Here is a 15,594-nt window from a genome sequence, read left to right as displayed (position 1 = left end):
GATCACTAGGTCTGGAAGATCCCCTGGAGGAGGAGATGGCAACCTACTCCAGTATTCTTTCCTGGAAAATCCCATGGACAGAGGAGCCTGGCTGGCTACAGTCCATGGAATCATGAAGAGCAGTACACAATGGAGCATGAATGCAAGCAACCAGGGTTATTCAGCCCGAAAATAATATTCCTGTTAATTTGGTGCACAACTTTGATGCAGACACTGTAAGAAGCACCTTACTTGTTCTGTTTTTTTGCTTGGTCCTGATACCAGCCTTTTGGGGTCAGTGGGACAACTACTTTAGAGGAGAAACAGGCAGGAGGAAATTAAGTCTGTAACTTGCTCAGTATCAGGTAGCCAGCGCCAAGTAGAGTCCGGTGGGAACCTGAGTCAGCCAGACTCCAGTATCTATGCTATTCACCAAGAAGCCGTTCCAATATGGTCCCTGAAGGGGCAAAGGCACAGAATTACAGTATTGCAGGGTTGAGACAACCTCAGATTAAGAAAGCATCCTTGACTGAGGGGAATGTTCTTGGAATCCCTTTATACAGACACCTTTTACAAAGGATTAGAATCTAATCCCTCTGGAATGGTTTAATTGTGGTCCCATGTGAAAGGGCTGGATTGACCTCTAGAGGCCCGGGTAGCCTTGTGACTTTATGCTGATTCACAGAGTACTATGAGATATCACACACAGAGCTCTCTACTCACATTTATTATGAAATCCTGAGCCCTCTCTGCTCAAGGTAGATTGTTGTGCTCAATATAGTAGTGATGCGGATGGGGGAGAAAGAGGTTAATTGAGTTGCCCAAGATTCCATTGGGAGACTGATTGCAGCCACCAATTGTTTCCAAGCTTACTTGAGTGTAAGTGTGTTGATTTATGTGTTTCCTGTCACTCATCCGGTATCTCTGGCCACCTTTCCTCCTTCCCACAGTCTGTTCCTTTTTCGATTCTGCCGAAGCCTTGTCTCTGAACTCGGACCTGGGAGCCCTGTGAGATTGCTTTGGGTGCTGCTTCTCACACACCCACAATACACCCTCTCCTCTGTAAGGAACATTTTAATAGGTTGGAGTTCTTGAGTGTGTGCCATTGAGAGTTGATTTTACAGACCTTTTCATCTCAAGTGCTTTGCTGTAAAGAAGCAGAAAACAGCTGCTTTCTGGAACTCTCCCTCTGCCTTTCTCTGAGACTGCAGCATAGAGTGATTAGAATATTACTGCAGTTAATGAAAGCGAGAGGCAGATGCATTAGAGGGAGAAGCAATTTACTTAGAGCCCGAATATTGTCAGGAGTTGTTATAAAAGTTTCTGCTCTGAGCTACCTGACAAACCCAGGAATTATCTGTTGGAGGATGAGACAGATTTACTCAGGATATTTGACGAAGATCCAAGTCTGTAATAGAAGGATGAAAAACATATAATTAACAAGGAGTGACCAAAGAGAAAAAATTTTTTATTAACTGGAGGACAGTCTGTTTTTTACATTGGGAAAGACCCTGATGTTGGGAAAGATTGAAGGCAGGAGGAGAAGGGGACAACAGAGGATGAGTTGGTGATGGACAGGGAAGCCTGGTGTGCTGCAGTCCATGGGGTTGCAAAGAGTCAGACACGACTAAGCAACTGAACTGAACTGAGTCCGTTTTTATTCATTCATTCTACCAATGTTTTTTGAGTGTTCCCTGGGTGCCAGGTATTGTCTAAGCACTTGGGGTGCTCTCGTCAATGAGTCAGATGAAATTCCTGCTCTCACGGAATTTATATTGAGAGAAACAGAAAATAAAAAATAAATAGCAGCAGCAGCAATGAAGTCCACAGTATACCCTTGGTTGGTACTATGAAACCTACAACAAGGTATGGGGAAGACAGAGCGGGTGCTCTGAGATAGACTTCAAAATAGACGCACTTTGGTGAGATGAGGATGGAGACCTGAATATATTTGTCCTGCATTTTTGGCTCACAGAAACAAACTTGGGTACTTTACCAGATAGACATTTGACTTTACACTTCTTTCACACACAGCCTCCATGTTTTCAGGGTGGCTGGAATTTCTGGTTCAAAATAAAATCTGTTACCAATTTTTGAAGATAGTTTGGAGGCATTTTTTAGTAGTCCACCAAAATTTTACATGTCTATTAAACATAAAGGACTTCCCATGTGGCACTAGTGGTAAAGAATCTGCCTGCCAGTGCAGGAAACATGAGATGCAGATTCCATCCCTGAGTCCTGAAGATACCCTGGAGAGGGATATGGCAACCCACTCTAGTATTCTTGCCTAGAAAATCCCATGGACAGAGGAGCCTGGTGGGCTACAGTCTGTGGGATTGCACAGAGTCAGACGTGACTGAGTGACTGAGCCCAGTTAAATATTAATTATTAGGTACAGAAAGGGTTTTATTGATTTTAGCCACAGTTCATCTCACCTGTTTAACTGATTGTTCCCTAGCATTGACGGATTCTAGTTTCTGAAACAAGCAAAAACCCCAAGAAACACCTGTCAGCACCTTTGTACAAATAAAACAACTTCATAAAACCCCAACCTTCTAAAACAAAATCAAAAGCCCATCCCTTACTTTTTTGTTCATCTTTCTCACTAACTTTCCATACCTGTGGGAGTTCTTCTGAGGCTAGATGAGTTCTTGAGAGTAAAGCTGGGTAGGGACCACCCTGTTCCTCAACTCCAAGGGTACCATTCTCACAGTAATTTATGTGATTGGTGCCTTCTGAAGTCATTTAGTGTCTGTGAAGCCTGTGTGGCTGAACATGCAGCTCAGGGTGGATGGATGGAAGGAAGGACCTGAGGCTTTTGTCGCTAGGAGGCCTTGGCTCTCTCCTATGGGTGTTCCTAAGGTCAGGTCAGATTGCTCAGCTCAGTCTCAGACTCTCCTTCACTCTTGTTGAAGACATTTATTTTTCTTTAAAGGATTCAACTATTTTGAAGATTCAGCTTTTAGTTGTGGTCTCTGTAGAGTAGAACTGCTCATAGGAATCTCTTGGCAATCTTGTTAAAATGTGGACTCAGATTCAGTAGGTCTGGAGTGGGGTCTGAGCTTGCATGTTTATAACATGTTTCAGGGAGGCTGATGCTCCTGGTCCACAGATCGTAGTTTGAATAAGCAAAGCCTCTAATTAAAGAGTTGTGTGAATTCAGTCATGTCCAACCCTTTGCAACCCCATGGACTGTATAGTCTGCCAGGCTTCTGTGTCCGTGGAATTCTCTAGGCAAGAATACTGGAGTGGGTTGTCATTTTCTTCTCCAGGGTACCTTTCCAACCCAGAGATTGATCCCAAGTCTCCTGCACTGCAGGCAGATTCTTTATCATCCAACCAACTAAAGAAGAATAAGTATATCACTTTATTGTATCACTGGTGTACTTCTAATGATCGCAGTTTTTTTAAATCCCAATTTTTATTTCTTTTCATTGCCTACATTTTGCATATTATTGAAACTTTGAAAAGTATAAACCAAAAATGTTAAAAATATCTAAATTACCAAGATTAACAAATGAAGACTTGGGATTAAAAAATTCTGAAAATGTTGAAAGCCGCCATCAAATTACTTTAAAAGAAAAGGTTTATTGTCAAAATCAGTCCAAGAAGACATGGAAAGTATGAATAAATCAAAAGTCATACATAAAATTAGAAAGGTTAACAAAGAACTTCTTCTAAAAGAGTGCTAGAGTTAGACAGTTTAATGTGTGAGTTATTAAAACCATCAAAAAACAATACAAAGAAATCTTATAATAATATAAAATCCTAGAGCATACAAAAAGATAGAATATTTTAGAGTACACTATTTTTTCATCCAGCATAGCACGAATGCCAATGTTACAACATAACCTAGAGAAAAACTACAAATTTTAGATAAAATATTAAAAAGTTATCACGTTGAATTCAGAACTATATATCAAATTGAATTCAGGTTACTTTAAGGACTTACAGATTAGCTTATATTGAGATATCTATTAGGTAATTTATCATATCAAAACATCGAAGGAGAAAAAAATATGATCACTTTAATTTGCTGAAAATCTGTCTTCATAGGTTCATGATCTATTATTCACATAAGGAAAAACCTCTTAGTAAATTAGGAGGACTATATTAAAAAATACAGAATTAAGAAATAAAAATATTTAGCATATTAAAAATGAAATGTTTAGTATGCCCACGTATTACCTGAGATATTCTAAAATCTTTTTCATTGTTTATCTGAAGTTCAAATTTAACTAGATGTCCTTTATTTTATCTGTGATTCCTATCTGTAACCCTTCTATTCTCAGATAACCTCTTAATCTTTTGGTATAGATTCCTACAGTTATTTACATATATACATACATGTATCACTTTATGAAATTCCTTACAACCAAGAATTTGATTGGAAATCCTGTGACTTTATATTTACTCCCATTTTCTAGATGAAGAAACTGAGACTTAGAAGGAACCAACTGAAGGAAGAATAATTCAGCATTGGGGAGATCCTGGGCTCTAACGGAGGATGTGGTTACCTAGGGAATATTTCCTTCTTTCCAAGCCTAGAGACCTTGTTCTTCTTTTTGTCCTAGAGCTTTACAATTTAATTTCAGGCCAGGCCACCTCACTTAATGATCCCATCCAGTCACTAAGTCAACGACTTGGTTGTGATGGAGCAATGGGGTATGAACTTGGTTGGGATGATTAACTCAGTCACGTAATTGGCCCAATTCTGTGGCAAATTGGGCTTCCCTTGTGGCTCAGCTGGTAAAGAATCTGCCTGCAATGCAGGAGACCTGGGTTCAATCCCTGGGTTGGGGAGATCTCCTGGAGAAGGGAAAGGCTACCCACTCCAGTATTCTGGCCTGGATAATTCCATGGACTGTAAAGTCCATAGAGTCGCAAAGAGTCAGACACGACTGAGCGACTTTCACTTTCTGTGGCAAGTTAAGGATGGATTTTTTAAAAATTCCCATGCAGTTTAGTGAGAGGGCTCAAGATAATATAATTTTGAGGAAATTACTAGTTTTGTTTTAAAAATGAACTCCATAGTGCAATAACGAGTTTTACCTACATATCTTCTCATGTATAATGTCTGTAGAAACATCGTGCTTCATAAAATAATGCAGACATAACAAACATCCCAGTGCCCCCTCCCATCCCCCATCACACGCATTTCATTATAGGTAGAATTATCATAGATCTTTGATCAGGGAGACATCCGGGAAATTTTAGTATCTAAACTTTTCCAAGCCTTCATTGTCAGTCTTGGAGATAGTATTGCCTCCTTAGGCAGAACTTAAACCTGAGTGGGGCAAAACTGCACAAAATCAATACAGATTTGGCATCAATTTTTTTCCAGTTTTGTTGAAATGTAATGACATATAACATTGTTCAATTAAGGTGTACAACATAGTAATTTAATATATGTTTATGTTGCAAAGTGAACATGACAATAAGTTTGGTCTGACATCCTTCTCCTCACAGAGTTGTAATTTTTTTTCCTGTGATGAAAACTATTATTTACTGTCTCAGTAACTTTCAAATATACATATAGTATTGTTAACTGTAGGGCTTCCCAAGTGGTTCAGTGGTAAAGAATCTGCCTGCCCATGCAGGAGCCGAAGGAGACGTGGTTTCGATCCCTGGGTCGGGAAGATCCCCTGGAGGAGGAAATGGCAACCCACTCCAGTATTTTTGCTCGGTTCATCAAAGAGTCAGACATGACTGAGCATGCACACGCAGACCAGTTGTTAACTCTAGCACCACACTGTACATTAGATTCCCCAGATCTTGTTTATCTTATAACTGAAGTTTGTACCTTTTGACCACCTTCACTTATTTCCCCTCCTCAAATCTTAGTCAGCATCTGAATGCTGGGAGATTGGAGCCAAACCCTCTGGCAGCAACTTCTAAAATGTCCAAGTGGGTCTTTTTCAGAGACTGTCTGGAAGGTGGTTGTTTCTGGTGGGGGTAGAGTCGCTGGTTAACAACTATTTGTTCACTATAATTCCACCAAGCCCACGAACTCGAACCCTGCTGATTATCAGAGTCAGGCCACCAGTGGCCGTGTTCTCTGGGCCGCGGTCAAAAAACCGGGGCCCTAGACCTGCACACGGATTCTTTCCAGGGAGACACGAGTGACTTGGAGCTAGGTGGAGGGAGAACATGAACACGCTGTCCTCCTACCTCCCAGGTCTCTGGAGAGGATGGTGGGCACTCAGCCTCTATATGTGGGTTAAAGTAGAGGCCTGACCCTCAGGCTGCAGCCTTTACTATACACATGTGTGTCTCTTTCCGGAAAAGACTGGGAGATGCGCCTTTCTGATGGATGCCTTCACAGGGAGCCCTGAGGGGACCAGTACCATGAATCCTAGCGAGCCCATGAAGAACTGTCTCTTTGGATACTCTGATCTCATAGGTCTTCTGGATTCAAGCCCCGTTGGCTTTTGGAGCTAAAGGTTGGAGGACCATTTCTCAGGTGGAAGTCTTAAAGTTGGGTAGTAAATGTTAGGTTCAAGCCCTTCAATCCTTAGGGAGAAGCTAGGTCTCTGTGAGTTCCCTCTTGATTATTGTATCAACATGTTGCTGTTCCAGGGGTAGGATTTTTGGCAGGAGTGTGTCTGGGCATACTTACCGCCCCCCCCCCCCTTTTTTTTTCACATTCATTTAATGTGTAGGAGGTGCTCAGCTAGTTTCTGGACTTCTTTCATAGGGAATTGGCCCATGTGTAATTGTAGATTAGCGTGACCACCAGAAGGAGTGAATTCAGGAGCCTCCTATGTTGCCATCTTGGACCAGAAAGCCAATTTCTTTTTTAAATAAGAAACTCACTGATGATTTTGGTTAATTAAATAACCTGCTTTAGATGAATGAGAAGGAGTAAAGCATATTGTGGTATTTTATCTATTTAGTTGTTCCTAAGATTCACCAAAGGCCTTAAGGCACAGAGCTTTAATTAAAGAAATAAATGCGCAGGAGTCAGCCTGTTCTGCTTAAGAGTGTGTTGCTATTTATGAAGCTGGGATTCCCTTGAATTAATTGAATAAAATACGTGGCATTTATATTAAGTAACACTTTAATGCAGTCCCTAGAGTACTGACATAAGCTGTATAAATGCATGCCTTTTGGAGATGTTCAGTCTTCTGTTTCTCCTTCTTGCTTTTATAGCAGTGATGTGCTAGGCTTTGGCGATAGAGAGATGAAAAAAAATATAGACCGTGCCTTAAGGAAAGAGTGATCAACTTGGGGAGACTGACACAGAAAAAATAACTGAAAAAACAAGATACATGTTGTAATGGCAATAGGCAGAAGATACAGAAAGAATGCAACAAAGGAGACTGACCATTTAGGGGAGAGGATATGACAAAAAATTTGCAGAAGGAAAACTACATTAGGCTGTTGAGAATTCATGGGAATTGACTAGGGAAGAAGGTAAGAAAGGGTATTCTTTGCCCGGGAAACAGCAAGGGTAAAGTCATGGTGTGTTTGGAGAAGGACTGTGCATTTGGTTTTCCTGCAGGATAAAGTCCGAATGGTGGACTGTAGGGAAGTGATGCTGGAGACATGGGGTTGGGTCATGTCATGAAGGGCTGTGTGTGCTATGTATAGGAGTTGACACTGTTGGTTTTGGAGAACCATTAGAAGATTTTAAGTAGGGAAGTAGTTTGGTCAATTTGCATTTTATGGGGACCTCCCTGGTGGTGGTGTGGCAGGTAAATGGGGAGACAATAAGTAGGGCTGGCTAGGAAGCTGCCTCACTGACCCATATCAGGAGTGACATTGAAGGTATACTTTAAGGGTCACGAGGATGATTAAACTGGGGTAGATTTGATGCAGATTTAAGAAGTAGAAATCAACCTATCTTGGCTGTGTTATGGTGAGGAAAAGTAGAAGTCCAGCTTTCTCATTGTGAGCGTCTTTGTGAATGGTGGGGTAAAGGCAAGCCAGGGAATACAGTAAGTCCCCTAGAAATGAACCATCAAAATTCAAGTTGCAAGCTGCCCAAGATGTGAACGTGTGTTTGCATGTCCAGTCCCACCTGTTAGTTCACGTGTCTGGCGTGCATGGTCATGTGTGTGCATCCCCCACGGGCGCTTATGCTTTTGTGTACTTTACCGCACACCACTGTATAGAGTGCAGCAGCTCAGGGTCTTTATTTCAAGCCCAGGATGTCCAGAAGCGAGCATCACAGCAGCAGTGAGGTAGTTGGTACTACGGTACTTTTCAAGGCAGGGTACTGCAAGATTAAAGATATTCTCATTTTTTTGCATATTTAAATGTATTATTTATGTGAAAAGTATTTTAAACCTATTACAGTACGGTACTCTATAATTGTGTTAGTTGCATACCTAGGCTAATATTTTGGACTTACGAACAAATTGGACTGATTAATGAATGCACGTTCAGAGCTGAACTTGTTGGTATGAAGGGGGGTTATTGTACAGAAAGACCAGGTAGAGGGTAGGATGTGGGGTTGGGGGTGGGTCATGAGTACAGTTTGGATGGGATGAATGTGATGTGATCATTTACATTAGGTAGGTAAGGGTTAAGCTTGGATACTTAATGGATAATGGATAATGGGGAATGAAGAATATGTGGTAGCAATGAAACACCAAGTAGAGACATCTCCTAGACAGGTAGATTTATGTGATTTGAGTTCAGGGTTAAAGTCAGAGCTGTCCACATAAATTTGGGACTCACCAGCCTGAGGCTGAAAAGAAAAGATCAAAGAGAAGGGAGACTTAGCGGCTTGCTGCCAGCATTTCCATCCACCCACCCCACCCACTCCCCTTCCTAGCTGCCCTTCCGTTCAGTCAGCGGAAACTTATTTCCTAAGAACTTGTGATGTGCCAGGGACAGGGACTGTGACAGGTACTGTGTGAATCACAGAGATGGATAAGATGTAAATTTTACTCTTAAAGGATTCCCAGGGGCTTGGGGAGGTAGGATAAATCACGTTTTACCACCTGATCCAGCAATTCCACTTCTGGGTATATGCCCAAAATAATTGAAATTGGGATCTCAAAGAGGTATTTGTATACCCCTTTTTCATAACAGCATAATTCACACTAGCTTAAAAGTGGAAGCAATTCAGCATGCATCGATGAATGAATGGATTACCGAAATGTGGTAAATATGCATACATACAATGGAATATTATTCAGCCTGAAAAAGGAAGAAAATTCTGACCCATGTTTCCATGTTGATGAACCTTAATGACATTATGTTAAGTGAAGTAAACCATTCATGAAAATGAACTAAATAGCATTATGCCTTTTGTTCTTTAAAAAGAAAACAGAAAGAAAGAAGGAAAAGAAGAGTGAGGGAGAGGGGGAGAGTGATTTTATTTGACTTCTCTCATTTCAACTTCCATCCCTCATCATGGTGTTCCTACTGCATATCCTAGAAGATTTTGATATTTACATCATAATTCAAGAGACATCCACCTCAAAAATTGTTTTGACATGAAAGGCTAGGAAATTTTATATGATATGAAAATATTTATGCTGGCCCACTTCATATATTATTTAAAAGGAAAAAAGAAGTAGCAGTGTCCTTTGTCTGAAATTTAAACAGAAAATAGAATGAACAAAAAAATTGGTATGTTTTCATTGTTTTAGGTAAAATTTTTACTGGAGTCAGGTTGACTGGAATTTACAACCATCTGAGGACACTTTTAATGCCAAAACTTTTAGTGCTTAAGCAGCTCTGTTACGCTTTTTAGAAATATACTCAGCCATCAACTGGAAAACCACTCTCTAAAAAGTGTAGTGGAGAAATTACTCACAGAACTTATTCTCAAATCTCTTCCATATATGCCCTATAATGGAGTTAGTCTTCCTTGAAGGATCTTAGACTTCAGACTGGAACTTCTGCTACAGAATCAGCTTCCATTAAATGATAGACCCTCATAAAAGTCCCTGAAAGAGTGTAGACATTTCCAAAAGTGGCACAGAATTGAAGTTTCATGAGCTTGTTTTAAAGACACAGATGCCTATCATTACAGAAATAGAGTATTACAGAGGACAAAATACTTGGAGAGGATGGTAATCCAGCCTATCATTTTCCCTCAATGGCACAGGTTGACTCACTAGCTCATTATCTATTTGGTTCTTAAACATTTCCAATGAAGGCAGTTCTGAAGTCTGCCATGGGGATGTCCAGTGAGGCTTATTTCTGAAATCAAGTGGGACCCAAAAGATTTTCTCCTGAAATTCTTGGCCCATCAACTCATTTGTCTTCATTGCTTTCTTTGTTGTTCAGTCACTGAGTTGTGTCTGACTCTTTGTGACCCCATGGATTGAAGCACACTAGGCTTCCCTGTCCTTCACTGTCTCCCAAAGTTTGCTCAAACTCATGTTGGTTGAGTAGGTGATGCCATCCAACCATCTCATGCTTTGTTGCCCCTTCTCCTGCTGCCCTCAATCTTTCCCAGCATCAGGGTCATTTCTAATGAGTCAGTTCTTCACAACAGGTGGCCAAAGTATTGGAGCTTCAGCTTCAGCATCAGTCCTTCCAATAAATATTCAGGACTTATTTGCTTTAGGATGGGCTGGTTGGATCTCCTTGCTACCTAAGGGACTCTCAGGAGTCTTCTCCAGCACCAGAGTTTGAAAGCATCAATTCTTTGGTGCTCAGCCTTCCTTATGGTTGCTTTCTTGTTTTATATAATTCAGTAACAATCTTTATTCACATCGAGCCAGTTTATCTCATTGATTTTGTGACCAAATGAAATGAAGTAAGTTGTCTGCTCATAATGCATTAATTCATCTCCTCCCAGTTTTCAATTCAACAACGATATGCTTTGATTTCCTATTTATTAAAGAGGTAGAACAGGAGGAGCTGGGGATATTTGCAATCTTGTAAGGTCTGATATGAACATATTGGTATTATCATAAATAAATTTAGGTATGTAGAAGTATGTTGCTTCCCCAATTATCTTAGAGGGCTTTGTATTGACAATACAAGTTAGTTGTTTTTTGAAATACTGCCACCTGACTTTCTATCACATGTCATTTCATTTGTGTTAAACATGTCTTAAATAATGAGCTGATATGTACCTCTCTTTTATAATCATATTTGCTTACTTGTTCTGTTTTGTTTTTTAAAGAGGAAATATTTTGTCAGTGATTCTGAAAATACTTGGGAAAAATTACTGTGACTAGTGCTATTAGAGCAGTTAACAAGGCAATCTAAAAAAAATAAGGAAATAATTTTAAAACTTGGAGCTCTGGCTCTGTTTTTCATAGGGTAATAAATACTGTTGAATAGATATAAAGCTCTGTAGTGTAGCTGGGGATAATAATCAAAATATTTATCAACCAATAAGTAGGGTGTGGGCTTCCCTACTTCCCTACTGTGTTCAGACAGTAAAGAATCCACTTGCAAAGTGGGAGACCTGGGTTCGATCCCTGGGTTGGGAAGATCCCCCGGAAGAGGGCATGGTAACCCACTCCAGTATTCTTTCCTGGAGAATCCCCATGGACAGAGGAGTCTGGTGGGCTACAGAGTCTATGGGTTCACAAAGAGTCAGACACTACTGAGCAAATATGCACAGCACACACAAGATAGGGTGTGGGGCTTCCTAGGGGGCTCAGTGGTAAAGAACCCGCCCGCCAGTGCAGGAGATATAAGAGATGCTGGTTTGATCCCTGGATTGGGAAGATCCCCTGGAAGAAGGCATGGCAACCCACTCCAGTATTCTTGCCTGGAGAATCTCATGAACAGAGGAGCCTGATGGGCTACTGTCCATTGGGTTGCAGAGATGGACAGGACTAAAGTGACTTAGCATGCATGGCATGCAAGGTAGGGTGTATTGCCCAATCCAAACAGGTATGGCCTTAGCTCAGGTACAAGTGTTAAACTTTTAGGTGCTCAGTTATGGATGAAATACTAGGGTGGAGCACCAGAAGGTTTAGGACAGCAGTCATCTACCAGCCATATATCATGAGTTTAATACTCCTACAAACCAGTCCTGCTGGACAAGAACATCCTACTTTACAGCAGCCCAATCTGTACATCAAGGAATGAAATTTACATTTTTATTGGGGGTTGGTGGAAATGGAGACCTCAATGGTAGAAAATCCCATATGCTTCTTCCAAGCTGCGGATCTCTTGAGTCTTCAGGAGGTTTGATTGAAGGGGCAGAGGAGGCAGAGGAGACTGAGGGTGGTGTCCCTGCAGTCAGTGGATCTTGTCCCTGAAATGCCTGGGTCCTTCCACTCATTGTCTTACTCACCTCTGTTTCCCCAACACCTCAACCTACTTGCGGCTCAATAACAAAAGATGAATGAGTGATTGAGGGTGATTGGCTGTTTCAAATTGTGGGCTTTATTATGATTCAGATATGATGAGGTCAGCATATCAGGAGATAACTGTCTTGGGAAAGAACCCTTACTCACAGTTCCCAAGAGGAAGGGCATGTTATATCATGCAGGGGCCACAGAGGGAAGCCCCAGCGTGGGGCAGGAGGCAGAAGGAGTGAGGGCAAAAGGTGGGCAAAAGCCATTATTGTGGTTTCTGTGGGAAGAAGTGAGTGAGGCATAGTAAATAATCCACATGGTGTCCACAACACCCCATTCAGTATGTATAGTTTATATTCTCATTTTTATACATGAGGAAGTGGGAGCCTTGAGAAATTGTATAACTTAGTCTAGGTTGCAGAGAATTGTGATGTGATGCTCTTATTCTCTCTGTTATACTCCATTTTCCATTTGTTTTATTCCAGTTACTTGCTTGTGTGTCTGTTGATGCAGCTAGTTTGAGCAGTTCAAAATGTTGGACAGTCCTTCTTACCTGTATGTGTCCAGTCTCCATCAGAGCATGGGCACCATAGAAACTTTTGTGCAATCAATCAGTAAGGTCTCCATCACCTTTCTCTTTAATTTGATCAGCCTGATCAGCAGCCCATTAATGGTACAGGAGCTTTCCTGACGGAAGGAGACCATTTTTATGGCTTTCTGTTCTTTATCTGACATCCTCTGAGACGGGGAACATGGGAATATAGAAATGAATGACTCCACAAATGGTTATTTCTGTTTTTTGTGTCACTTATCCTTTTCTTAATCTGGGTTCCCTGATGGTTCAGTTGGTAAAGAATCTGCTTACAATACAGGAGACCAAGGTTCAGTCCCTGGGTCAGGAAGAGCCCTTGTAGAAGGGAATGGCAACCCACTCCAGTATTCTTGCCTGGAGAATTCCATGGACAGAGGAGCCTGGCGGGCTACAGTCCATGGGGTCGTACAGAGTCAGACACGACTGAACAACTAACACTTTAATCTGGGTTCCACAGATGCTTGCTTTTTAGGATGCAGCCTGAAAGAAGTATGTGAGTTGTCTGCCCTGTCCTTGGGAAAGTTAAGTGAATGTATAGAACTTATGCTGCTGCTAAGTCACTTCAGTCGTGTCCCTACTCTGTACGACCCCATAGACGGCAGCCCACCAAGCTCCGCCATCCCTGGGATTCTCCAGGCAAGAATACTGGAGTGGGTTGCCATTTCCTTCTCCAGTGCATGAAAGTGAAAAGTGAAAGTGAAGTCGCTCAACAGTGTCCGACTCTTAGCGACCCCATGGACTGCAGCCCACCAGGCTCCTCCGTCCATGGGATTTTCCAGGCAAGAGTACTGGAGTGGGGTGCCATTGCCTTCTCCGATAGAACTTATACCAATGGACCATTTCAGGAAAGTGAATGGGAAAGGCAGAGCTACTGTCCTTGTTGGCTGGCGGCTCTCCTGATTATCTCTTCTGCCTTTTCTTCCTTCCAGCTTGCCACCCATCCTGTTTTGGGTGTGCAGGGATGAGCCCACGTAACTGCACAGCCTGCTGGCCTTCCAACGTGCTGTTGGACGGGCAGTGTCTCTCCCAGTGCCCAGATGGGTACTTCAACCAGGAAGGCAGTTGTACAGGTGAGTATGGCTGGGGCGTATGCCCGTCGCACCCTATGCCCATATGTTGTCTTCATAATGCACCCTGACTCTGCATTTAGAAACTGTGTCATACCAGGGGACTAGACTTGGGCTGTGAGTCCTTCTGAGTGAGGAAAATAAGTGAAATTCTGTTCATCCAATAGGAAATGTGGATAAAGTGCAAAATGAGAATCACCTTGACCCTCTGCATATAGTGAGGGATGATGGGGGCCATCGAGGAGATGAGCAGGCTCTCATGCACTTGTGGGAGAGCAGGCATTGGCCTTACTTTTGCAGTCCTCAGCTGCAGCTACCCTACCCCTGGCTGCAGCCTAATAGAGCAAAAAGGGAAAGAGGTATTTATTTTCTTCCTTGACGCATCAGCCCAATATGTTTTTAAGAGCACCTGTATATTTCAGTGACAGAGATTTTAAAAATTACTAGTTCAGATTAGTGAAGGGTTTTATTGGAATCGACAAAATACTAAAATTTAAGCACCTTATTGTAGCTCTGTGTTTTCTTGTTGCTAAAGAAAAAAAAAAAGACAAACACATTCTATCATGATTATGGTTTTATTTCTAAAAATAGACTGCTGAGGCCGACTGATAGGGATAAAGCCCATCGTTATAAAATTGTTTGATTTGTGTTTCTGGCATTGGAAAACACGTAGTAAATGTGTAAAATATTTTTGAAATAAATTAAAACTTGTCAGATTCATCAAGCCTCAAACTCCAAAGAGGAAATTTAATGTGAATATAAATTTAGATGATTGAAGATCAATATTGTTTCTTCTGGAATTTTCTTCTACAAGTAGCTTTTTAATCTCTGTAGGCCCCTGATGGGTTGTTTTACTTGAAACATTCTATTAAGCTCAGTGGGGAGCATTCTTGGTTTCTTTGTCACTGGGGTTGTCCTTGAAAACTGTGGTCTTTCCTTCTGTGCCTTCACCCTTGCCCAGTTGGTTTTATCTGTGGAAAATTGTTGTGTGGGAGGAAAGTCTGAGAAGCTGTAACTCTTCTCTGCCCATGCCCCTGCCTGCCTGAGACCAGCAGATGGAAGGTACTTTCATAGGGAAGAATAAAAAAATCCAGCTACAGGTTGAATCTGTTTCTTTTGCTTTCTCTTGCTTTCCTAAACTGAAAGGATACTATCTGTACATAATCCCGTACCTCAGGGGAACCCAGCCCCTCTGCCTGAATGTGAAACCAAAATGCTTTTGTCCAGAGAGACCTTCTGACCCTGTTCACCTATGTATGACTGCAAGAAAGAGGAAATTAACACATCCCCTCCCTGAGGCTGGTCATTCCAGGGGGTATTTGCAAGATTAATGGCCTTTATACTTTACTTTCTCACTTCCTCCTCCTCCTCTGTGTTCTGTAAAATAACCTGGCATCCAGACCGTGATAAGATGGTTATTTTGAGACACTAGTCTGCCATCTTCTTGGTCTGCCAGCTTTCCAAATAAAGTTGTTATTCCTTGCCTCAACACTTCATCTACTGATTTATGGGTCTGTCGTGGGGCGAGCAGAGGGGACTTGGACTCAGTAACAGTATCACAAGCAGCGGGGCTCCAAGGTCACTGGAAATATCCTGGCAGGGAGGGGGCATTGGGCGGTAGAGATCATCCTGAGAGTGCTAGTATCTTTTGGATGGACATTTACAAACTGAAGAGCCTCAGGAATGTAGAACTGGTGGTAGTTAATGCTAGCCTTCTAATCAGCAGTTT

The 15,594-nt window shown here is 41.7% G+C and overlaps 1 protein-coding gene across 3 annotated transcripts in view; it reads left to right on the top strand.

The window, feature by feature from the left end:
* The window catches only part of FRAS1 (Fraser extracellular matrix complex subunit 1), a 502,305-nt gene that overhangs the window by 273,985 nt on the left and 212,726 nt on the right, over window positions 1-15,594 (top strand). For all 3 annotated transcript variants that reach the window (XM_043906392.1, XM_043906393.1, XM_043906394.1), the window contains one exon: window positions 13,728-13,868. In XM_043906392.1, the coding sequence (XP_043762327.1) occupies window positions 13,728-13,868 (141 nt within the window). The remainder of the gene's footprint in view (window positions 1-13,727; window positions 13,869-15,594) is intronic.

Source organism: Cervus elaphus, chromosome 6, assembly GCF_910594005.1.
Source record: "Cervus elaphus chromosome 6, mCerEla1.1, whole genome shotgun sequence".
Taxonomy (NCBI): domain Eukaryota; kingdom Metazoa; phylum Chordata; class Mammalia; order Artiodactyla; family Cervidae; genus Cervus; species Cervus elaphus.
This window is presented reverse-complemented; position numbering and strand designations above follow the sequence as displayed.